Source organism: Heterodontus francisci, chromosome 36 (assembly GCF_036365525.1).
Source record: "Heterodontus francisci isolate sHetFra1 chromosome 36, sHetFra1.hap1, whole genome shotgun sequence".
In the NCBI taxonomy this organism is placed as follows: domain Eukaryota; kingdom Metazoa; phylum Chordata; class Chondrichthyes; order Heterodontiformes; family Heterodontidae; genus Heterodontus; species Heterodontus francisci.
The window spans coordinates 13184570-13195753 of NC_090406.1; the positions used below are offsets into that span (position 1 = coordinate 13184570).

General features: G+C 45.0%; 1 protein-coding gene across 1 annotated transcript in view; it reads left to right on the forward strand.

Annotated features, from left to right (window-relative positions):
* LOC137351355 (proprotein convertase subtilisin/kexin type 4-like) overlaps positions 1 to 11184 on the forward strand; it is a 62204-nt gene that overhangs the window by 24875 nt on the left and 26145 nt on the right. The window contains exons 8-10 of the mRNA XM_068015800.1: positions 5493 to 5705; positions 6983 to 7083; positions 11122 to 11184. The exon at positions 11122 to 11184 is cut by the window's right edge and continues 41 nt beyond it. Of these exons, the coding sequence (XP_067871901.1) occupies positions 5493 to 5705; positions 6983 to 7083; positions 11122 to 11184 (377 nt within the window). The remainder of the gene's footprint in view (positions 1 to 5492; positions 5706 to 6982; positions 7084 to 11121) is intronic.

Sequence of the window (11184 nt, forward strand, 5' to 3'; positions counted from 1 at the left end):
GGACAAATGAACCAATTTCAATGAAATAAGAACTGAGCAGAGGCGACCAACTTAAATGGGGTAAGAATGGAGCTGGGGCAAATAAATTGGAGTCAAAGGTTATCAGGAAAACCGTAACTGAACAATGGGCTACCTTCAAAGAGAGTTTGGGCACAGTCAAAGTATGTTCCCTCGAAGGGGAAAGTTTAGGGTAAACCAATCCAGAGCTCCCTGGATGACAAAAGAAGTAGAGATTAAGATAAAGAAGAAAAAGTGTGCTTGTGACAGATGCCAGGTAGAAAATACTATTGAGAACTAGGCTGAAGGTCCAGAGGGGAAGTAAAAAAGCAAATAAGCAGAGAGAGCATGAAAGAGACTGGCAGCTAACATTAAAGGAAATCCCAAAGTTTTCTATAAACTTATAAATAGCATAAGGGTGGTATAAGGAGGAGTGGAGCCAATTAGGGACCATAAAGGGGATTTATGCATGGAGGCAGAGGGCACAGCTCAAGTATTAAATTAATGCGTTGCATCTCTTCTTTATCAAGGAAGAAGATGCAACCCAGGCAATGTTGAAAGAGGTGATAATTTGGACACTAGAAGGGTTTAAAATTGATAGAGGGTGTATTTGATAGGGTGTCTGTACTTAAAGTGGATAAAGCACCTGGACTGGATGAGATGCATCCAAGGATACTGAGGGAAATGAGGGTGGAAATCGCAGAGGCACTGGCCATAATTTCTCAGCACAACTTGGGAGGGTTTAAACTAGTCTTGCAGGGGGGTGGGACCCAAAGTAGTAGTCTCTCAGATGAGCTAGTTGAGGCAAATGTAGAGGTTAAAGTAAGCAAGTCCAGTAGGCAGGCCGGGCAGAGGCAGGACAGGGAGTGTGGAAGGTCTGGTAGGCTAAACCGCATTTACTTTAATGCAAGAAGCCTTACAGGTAAGGCAGATGAACTCAGAGCATGGATGGGTACGTGGGATTGTGATATTGCTATTACGGAAATGCTGAGGGATGGGCAGGACTGGTAGCTCAATGTTCTGGGGTACTGATCTTTCCGGCGTGACCGAGGTGGAGGCAAGAGAGGGGGGGGTGGGAGTTGCGCTATTGATTAGGGAGGACATCATGGCATACTTAGAGAGGATATCCCAGGGGGAATGTCCAGCGAGGCCATATGGGTAGAACTTAGAAATAAGAAAGGGGTGATCACTTTGGGATTATACTATAGGCCCCCCAATAGTCTGAGGGAAGTGGAGGAGCGTATATGTAGGAAAATCACAGATGGGTGTAGGAATTATAGGGTTGTAATAGTAGGTGATTTTAACTTCCCTAATATTGACTGGGACTGCCTTAGTGCTAAGGGATCAGATGGGGAAGAATTTAAGTGTGTCCAGGATAGTTTTCTGAAGCAGTATGTGGATAGCCCTACTAGAGAAGGGGCTACACTCGACCTCCTCTTAGGAAATGAGAATGGGCAGGTGGTTGATGTGTCAGTGGGGGAGCACTTTGGGACCAGTGACCATAATTCTATTAGCTTCAAGATAGTTATGGAAAAGGATAGGACTCTTCCACAGGTTGAAGTCCTAAATTGGATGAAGGCTAATTTCAATGGCATCAGACAGGAACTCTCAAAAGTTGAATGGGAGAGGCTGTTTACAGGTAAAGGGACGTCTGGCAAGTGGGAGGCTTTTAAAAGTGAGATAGGAAGAGTTCAGGGCTGGAATGTTCCTGTTAGATGGAAGGGCAAGGCTGGCAAGTTTAGGGAACCTTGGTTGACGAGGGATATTGAGGGTCTGGTCAGGACAAAGAAGGAGGCATATGTCGGGTATAGGCAGCTGGGATCGAGCGAGTCCCTCAGAGTATAGGGGATGTAGGACTACACTTGAGAAGGAAATTAGGAGGGCGAAAAGGGGCCATGAGATTTCCCTGGCAGATAAGATAAAGGAGAATCCTAAAAGATTCTATAAGTATATTAAGAGTAAAAGGGTAGCTAGGGAGAGAGTAGGTCCCCTTAAGGATCAGTGTGGCAATCTGTGTGGAGCCACAGGAAATGGGCGAGGTCCGAAATGAATATTTCTCGTCTGTATTTACCATGGAGAAGGTCATGGAAGCTAGTGAGTTCAAGGGACGGAACACTGATATCCTGGAGCATATCAACATTACAAAGGAGGAGGTGTTGGAGGTTTTGAAGCGCATTTAAGGTGGATAAATCCCCAGGGCCTGACCAGGTGTATCCTAGGATGCTATGGGAAGCAAGGGAGGAGATTGCTGGGGCCCTGGCAGAGATTTTTGTATCATCGTTAGTCACGGGTGAGGTACCAGAAGATTGGAGGATAGCTAATACTGTGCCTTTATTTAAGAAGGGCAGCAGGGATAAGCCAGGGAACTACAGGCCGGTGAGCCTTACATCAGTGGTGGGAAAGTTATTGGAAGGGATTCTAAAACAGGATTTATATGCATCTGGAAAGGCATGGTCTGATTAGGGATAGTCAGCATGGCTTTGTGCATGGGAAGTCATGTCTCACGAATTTGATTGAGTTTTTCAAGGAGGTGACCAAGAGGATTGACGAGGGCAGGGTGATTAACGTTGTCTACATGGACTTTAGCAAGGCTTTTGACAAGGTCCCGCATGGTAGGCTGGTCCAGAAGGTTCGATCACATGGGATCCAGGGTGAGCTAGCAAATTGGATACAAAATTGGCTTGGTGATAGGAGGCGGAGGGTTGTTTTTCAGATTGGAGGCCGGTGACCAGTGGTGTGCCGCAGGGATCTGTGCTGGGCCCTCTTTCACATCCAAGTCATTAATATATATGACAATGTAGGGGCATGATTAGTAAGTTTGCAGATGACACCAAAATTGGTGGTATAGTGGACAGTGAAGGTTGTCTAAGATTACAATAGGATATAGATCAACTGGGAAAATGGGCAAGGGATTGGAAAATGGAAGTTAACGCAGACAAGTGTGAAGTGATGCATTTTGGAAAGTTAAACCAGGGCAGGACATATACAGGTTGTTGAGCAGAGAGACCTTGGGGTGCAAGTACATAGTTCCCTGAAACTGGTAACACAGGTAGACAGGGTGGTGAAGAAGGCATATGGCATGCTTGCCTTCATCGTCTGAGGCATTGAGTACAAGAGTTGGGACGTCATGTTACAGTTGTACATGATGCTGGTTAGGCCGCATTTGGAGTACTGGTGTGCAGTTCTGGTCACTGCACTACAGGAAAGATGTGATTAAGCTAGAGAGGGTGCAGAAAAGATTCACAAGGATGTTGTCTGGTTTGGAGGGCTTGAGTTATAAAGAGAGATTGGATAGGCGGGGCCTGTTTTCCCTGGAACGAAGGCGGCTGAGAGGCGACATGATAGAGATATATAAAATTATGAGAGGCATAGATAGGGTAGATAACCAGAGTCTCTTTCCCATGGTAGGGGTGACTAAAACTAGAGGGCATAGATTTAAGGTGAGGGAGAGGAGGTTTAAAGGGGATCAAAGGGGTAAATTTTTCACACAAATAATAGTGGGTATCTGGAATGAGCTGCCTGAGGAGGTGGTGGAGGCAGGAACAGTAGTGACATTTAAGAGGCATCTGGACAGGTACTTGAATGAGCAAGGCATAAAGGGCGGCGCAGTGGTTAGCACCGCAGCCTCACAGCTCCAGGGACCCGAGTTTGATTCTGGATACTGCCTGTGCGGAGTTTGCAAGTTCTCCCTGTGATCGCATGGGTTTTCGCCGGGTGCTCCGGTTTCCTGCCACAGCCAGAGACTGGCAGGTTGATAGGTAAAGTGGCCATTTTAAATTGCCCCTTGTGTTGGTAGGTGGTAGGGAATATGGGATTACTGTAGGGTTAGTATAAATGGGTGGTTGTTGGTCGGCACAGACTCGGTGGGCCGAAGGGTCTGTTTCAGTGCTGTATCTCTAAATAAAAAAAATGTAAAGGGATATGGAATTAATGCAGGCAGATGGGATTAGCATAGATGGGCATTATGGTCGCCATGGACGCGGTGGGCCGAAGGGCCTGTTTCTATGCTGTATGACTCTATGACTCAATCTTCCTTAGACTCTGGTGTGGTGCCAGAGGACTGAAGAATGGCAAACATTACACCCTTTTTTGAACAAAGGTCTAAAGATAAGCCCAGAACTACAGGCCAGTCAGTTTAACTCTGGCGATGGGGAAACTTCTAGAAAGAATAACTCAGGACAAAATGAATACGGGTTAATTAAAGAAAAGCCAGTATGGATTGCTTAAGGGAAAATTATGTTTAACTAACGCTGGAGTTTTTTGAGGAGTTAACAGAGGGTTAATGAGGGCAATGCAGTCGATGTGGTGTACATGGATTTTCAAAAGGCGTTTGATCCAGTGCTACACAAGAGACTTGTGAGCAAAGTTGTAGCTCATGGAATAAAAGGGTTGGTAGCAACATGGATACGGAATTGGCTGAGTGTCCGGCAACAGTAGTGTTTGATGGATGTGTTCTGCCTGGAGGAAGGTTTGTAGTGGAGTTTTCCCGAGGTCAGTGTTGGGACCCTTGTTTTTCCTGATGCATATTAACAACCTAGACCTCTGTGTACAGGGCACAATTTCAAAGTTTGCAGATGATACGAAACTTGGAAGCATTGTGAACTGTGTGGAGGACAGTGTAGAGGTTGGTGGAATGGGCAGACAGGTGGCAGATGACGTTCAATGCAGGGAAATGTAAAGTGATTCCTTTTGATAGAAAGAATATGGAGAGACAATATATAGTAAAGGGTACAATTCTAAAGGGGGTGCAGGAGCAGAGGGACCTGGCTGTATATGTGCATAGGTCATTGAAGGTAGCAGGACAGATTGAGAGTGCGGTTAATAAATCATACAGTATCCTGGGCTTTATTAATAGGAACATAGAGCACAAGAGCAAGGAAGTTGTGTTGAACTTGTATAAGAGACTAGTTTGGCCTCAGCTGGAGTATCGCATCCAGTTCTGGGCACTGCACTTTGGCAAAGACGTAAGGGCTTTGGAAAGAGTGCAGAAAAGATTCACAAGAATAGTTCCAGGGATGAGGAACTTCAGTTATGAAGATGGATTGGAGAGGTTAGGACTGTTTCTTTGGCGAAGAGAAGGCTGAGATGTGACTTGATAGAGGTATTCAAAGTCATGAGGGGTCTGGACAGAGTAGATGGAGAGAAACTGTTCCCATTCTTGTTAGGATCGCTAACAAGAGGGCACAGATTTTAAGTATTTTCTAAGAAAAGTAAACGTGAGATGAGAAACTTTTTCATGTAGTGAGTGGTTAAGGTCTGGAATGCACTGCTTGAGAGTGTGATGGAGGCAGGTTCAATTGAACATTCAAAAGGGAATTAGACAGTTATATGTGAAGGAAGAATATACAGGGTTACAGGGAGAAAGCGGGGGAATGGAACTGAGTGAATTGCTCTTTCAGAGAGCCGGTGCGGACACGATTGGCCGAATGGTCTCCTGCGCTGTAACAATTCTGTAATTCTGTGAACTGATCAGCTTGTGACTTGCTTATTCTTAGGGTCGAGGTGGCCTTGGTTCTATCTTTGTCTGGGCGTCTGGTAATGGAGGCTTCCAGTATGATAACTGTAACTGCGATGGCTATACCAACAGTATCTACACATTGTCTGTGGGCAGTACAACTCAACTAGGGAATGTTCCTTGGTACAGTGAGGCCTGCTCTTCAACACTAACCACCACTTATAGCAGCGGGACCAGAACAGAAAAACAGATCGTAAGAAAGCCTTTTCTCTGCACAAAGACAAAATTGTTGGCTCTGATATTTGTTGGGGATGGGGTGTGGGTTACACAGGTCCTGTCGAATTTAACAGCAGGACCTCATTTTGAATTTTTTTGTTTCCAAACACATTGTGGGGCTGGCTGTTGGCTGGGGAGGAAGGAGGGAGACTGCATGGATGCTAAAGAAGGATGGGTGGTTTACAGTGGGGGAAATTTGTGGGTCGATGTTAGAGAACTTCCAAGCCTGTTTGTGAAGAAGACTCTGAGACTAAGATGCTTAGGTAGAGACTGTTTATTGCTTGCCACAGAGCTTACTTCTCCACTCCTAACAGCACATAGTCATATTTAATTAATTAAAGCCCAAACACCTGTTCACCCTATTATATTGAACTACCAAGTATTTATCATCCATTAACAGAACGTCAGACCCTAACAGTCGGCGGGGTATCATGGAAGTGTGTGTCCTGGAAAGGCACATATCTGCTGGCTCCACTCTTTCTCACCTCCCTTCAACTGCCAGGTTTCCCAAGCCCTGGGAAACCCAGCCTGCTAAAACTTTAGGTGTGCAGACTCATTAACATTTTTAAATAACTGACCTACCTCTTGAGCAGGTCAGTCTTCAGCCTCTCCACCTTCATTCAGACAGGAAATGGGTGTTCTGGCAGTTTGGTGTCTGTTTTCAGATTTTGAAAATTTTAGTGTTCTCTTTGCCCCCACGTCGATTATTGTCCACCTGTCTGGAGAAGGTGGGGGAGGGATGTTAAAATTATCTCTTATGTTTGACCATTGAGAATGTTGATTTGTGAAGTGATTTTTTTTTCTTCATGACTTCACAGCTGGTTGTTTAGGCGGAAATTTTTGTCGCTAATCTAAAGTTAGGATGCTCTGAACTGTTTCACATAGATTAGTATGAGCACAGGGCTTATTCTGTCCTTTCTGCACATTCACACAGAAGCATGTGTTTATTGTAAGCATGACTCCTGTCATGTTTTCCTTCCCTCTTTATTGATGACCCCAAAGTGAAAAACCTACCTCGAGATGGAATATAATATTCTATAGACTTTGAAGTCTAAAGAGCTATGAGTTGCAGTATTTCCCAAAATGATAGTCAGATTTATAACCATGTTGCTGATCAGTCAAATGTATAGTCCTAATTTGGCTAAGGCTATAATGGGATGTGTCCAGGAGGTATTTTGAAAAGGTCAACTTAATGTCCTTGGAAATATTGGTTAACTGTCAGTAATCTTTCCTCCCCCTCCACCCTGCTCCCAGGTAACAACAGACCTTCGTTTACGATGTACAGAGAAGCACACGGGAACATCTGCATCTGCACCACTTGCTGCTGGGATCATAGCTCTTGCTCTGGAGGCAAAGTAATTTTTTTATTGAATGCAGTGAAAATGTTTCTGGGTGTCTAAACACATTGACAAATTATTCAAAATGCTGATTGTATCTTTACATAGGAATAGATGTAAGTATTTCCAATGCCTTAGTTATTATGCCCAAGCAAAATGCAGTAACTGCACATTAGCAACATACTTGGTACACATTATCAACAATTTTTTGAGTTGAAATTCATAGTAAAAACTGCAACTTTTTAAAAACATCAATCTGATGGTAGATTCTGAATTTCTTGATGCATGTGTGGGAATTTGATCCAGTTAACTTTAAATGGTTTAGAATAATTCTGTTTATTCCTTATCCGAGCATCTGTGGCAGACAACTGGTTTAGCCGTCCATCACCAGAGCTGACTGGACTACATGAAGCATTATCAGGCCTCACTCTCCTGTCTCATCCTGGAGAGCAAAGATAACCCAAGGTTGCTTTTTTTCATCGCCAAATATCTTTTATAACCCCTTTCCCCTCCAATAAGGTGCAAAGAGCTTGTGTACTTCTGTCACTATTAAGATAATGGCCGGGATTTTTCCCTCAGCGGACAGGAGCCATTCATCGACTGAAAAGTCGGTGGCCAACCCGCTTCCACCTGGCTTGGGGATTCGATCCCCATTTTGCGTTTCCCCGCCTTTAATTGGTCTGAGGTGGGACTTCCACCCGCTTGAGGCAGGAAGTCCTTACTAATGGAGCTGCTGGCCAATCATCAGGTCAGCAGCTCTTAGTCCCAGCAGTGCCACCGGGGAGTGGTGGCCACTGCTGGGACTGCAACTCAGCCACTGCTAAGATGATGTCAGGTAGTTCAATCACTAGAGCAAGCCATTGCTTTGGGTACAAGTTCATCAGGCATGTGTCTCTTGGAGGCCTTGAAAGGTGTTTCAGATGCAAATTGCAGTGGCCATTTTGGCTGCCAGTTTTTTTTAAAAAAAAGTAAACTTTTAATGGAAAAAAATCACAATTAAATGCAAGTTTCCAACTGATGAATTAAAATTCCTCATTTAGCATAGCAGGTTTTCTTGACGATGCTATGAGCTCTCTTGTCCACCTCTTGCTTCTTTGATCCCAATACACTGCTAACCACCCAACTTCCCTGTCTGGTAACCATAGTCACTGAAATGTAATTAATTCGTTCTTCCTTCTGGTACTGTCCCTCTCCTCAAAAGAAAAACACCCTCAATCCCTCTTCCTTGCCGATTAATGCCCCATTTACAACTTTACTTTCTCCGAGTCATTGAACTTGTTGCTTCCAAAATCTGGGTCTATCTTTCCCACAACTCCATGTTACAAATCTTTCCCATCCAGTTCCCATCCCTTTTACAGCACTGTAATGCCTCTAATCAGAAGTACAAACACTAATTGACCACGATGCAGCTTTTGATATGGTTGATGACACCATCCTTCTCCAGTGTGTCTCCTCCGCAGTCCAGATGGATAAGATTATCCTGGTTTGATTTGATTCTTGTTTATACAATTACAGCCATAGCATACCCTACCCTGCCATGCCATGCCTTCCCTTCCCTTCCCACCAGATCATTGCCTCCAGGAATCCACTTGATTACATTATCTGAAGATGTGTTTAGTTTCTGCATGTACACTGTTGATGCCCAGCTTTACCTTTCCACCACCTGTCTTGTCAAAACTGCTGGCTCGACATCTAGTTTTGGACCAGCTGCAGTGTCCTCCAGTTAAAAGTTTATGTAGACTGAAACTACTAACTCTACATCTCACCCAATTCCTTCCCGTTCCTGGTCACTGTTTCACTATCAGATTACTGAAACCCAAGCTGAGCCTTCAACCAATATCGTCGTCATAAAGACAGCCTACTTCCACCTCTGACCTTTTGCGGGTTGGATTTTGTGCTAGCACTGGGCTGAAAAGGTGGGGGAAACCCTGCCTTTGCATTTTTGCAGCCCCCCTGAACAATCCTGCAGTGTTTTTAAATGCAAGTTTCAGGAGGCAGGATCCCACTGCTGGTACTGTAGAGGTCTTGGACCCAAGCCCAGTGCTGGAACCCTGGACCAGAGAGAGGTTAAGTGGGGTCGCTGGGGCCAGTCTGGAAGGTCCCGGGAAAGGTGTCTAGGTGGTGGTTGTGCAGTCCAGGGAGAGGGATTCCTGGTTGGGTGGGGGGGGGGGGTGGTGGTGGTGGGAGGTGTAAACATGTTCCTGGTGGGGTCCTCTATGGGCCACAAATGGCCTCTGAAGGAGGGACCAACCTTTCCCCCCCCCCACCCCCCAACAAGCCTGCATGGAGGGTGCCTAGTGTTGCAAGGCATCCTCCACACACGGTGGTCATATCCTACCCCCGGTCACTGGTAAGATTCCAGTGGTGGTGGGAAGAAGCCCTTAATTGGGTGTTGTCATGAAGACCCCCACTGGCCAAGAATGAGGCATATTAATTTTGTCATATGAACATTAATTTTAAACTGTTGCTGGAGTGAAGAAATGACTTGTTTAAAGAGATCACCAGACATTTGGCTGGAGAATATTTGCATACCAAGATACAGTGCTTGGAGAGACAAAACAACTACTCCCTAGTCCAATTAACCCAAATGGATTTTGATTACCAGACATTGAATACGTAAGAGCACAGCATTCCAGGATGTCTGCCAAGGTGGAGAATCCACAAACCGTAGGAGTGGTTGTTCCCAAATAAGGGGTTAGTCACATGACTAACCTGCTGGTCAACCTGGAATTTTGAATTGTGCTGACAGGACAGTTTGAAGACAGACTGCAGATTGCAAGTGAACCTGGAACAAGAGGGCCTCTCCTGGCTGGCTCACTCTCGCTTTCTCATAAACCTCAGGGCACACTGAAGTTGCTTAAACCTAAGAGAAAAGACTCCTCCATTGAAACAAGTTAAAGCAAGGACTGGGCCCCAACGAACAGCTAGACCAATCAGCAACCAAAGACTCCACATTGAACTCAAAGGACTGTAAATACACCTAGCTATTGCCTCAAACTTTTACCCTTTATTCTTTTTCTGTCTCTATCTGCGTGTGTGTGTTTATCACGTATGCGTGCTAGCATGCTCGCGTTGCGTAGTTGTTAACTGGACAAGAGTTTAAGGTTATTAAACTTCCACCTTTCTTAAATCTAAGAAAACCTGTCTAATTGATTTCTTTGCCTTACAATTGGAAAGCGGTGAACAAGGATTCACTGAAAGGGGGCTAAAAACACGTTGTTTTAAAAATTAAATCCTGTTACGGTTAAACCAGGTAAAGGTTGAGAGGGAACCCTTAGACCCCTTTCTCACATGGTTGTAATGCTGTTAATAGGCCACTTAGGACCTCACTTGGCTTCTGGGCACGAAGGCCATCAACCTGTCCTGTCCCCGGGAAGATCGCTTGGCAATGGGCCATCGTCACCTGTTGCAATATTCTGTGATCCTCTGCCTCTAACCCTGCCTCAGGGCCATACAAAATCCCGGCCTGCCTGTCTCTGTCCATCTGCTGAAACCCACATCCAAGTTTTTATCATCGCCACACTTGACTATTCCAAAGCAGTCCTGGCTGTCCTCGCATCCTGCACGTTCTTTACTTCAGCTCATAGCTCTCTTGCCAGTGTCCTATCCTGTACAAACTCCTATTCACCCACTATTCCTGGCCTTGCTGACCACACTATTTCTGCTTCTCTGATCTTATTTTTGTGCCTAAATCCTGTAATGGCTCCTCCTCCTCCCTATCTGTAAACTTATCCAGTGGTACAACCCTCCCAGGACTCTGCATTCCTCCTCTTGTGCAACCCTCTTACTTTGTCCCCACTAGCGGCTGTGCTTTCAGTTGCCTAGGCCCCATGCAATAGAATTCCTTCTGTATGCTCTCTGCCTCTCAACCTTCTTCACCCCTCTCTTTTAAATCTCTGACCAAGCTTTTAGTCATCCTAATAGCTCCTTTGGCATTCATCTTTGAAGCATCTAGGACATCTGACTGTGTTAAAGGAGCTAAACAATAAATGCGTATTTAAATGTTTCAATATTTTAATTTCCAACAAAATGCCAATACATGGTTTGTGTTTGTAGTCCTACACTGACTTGGCGTGATATGCAGCATCTTGTAGTGAGAGCATCTAAACCCCTACATTT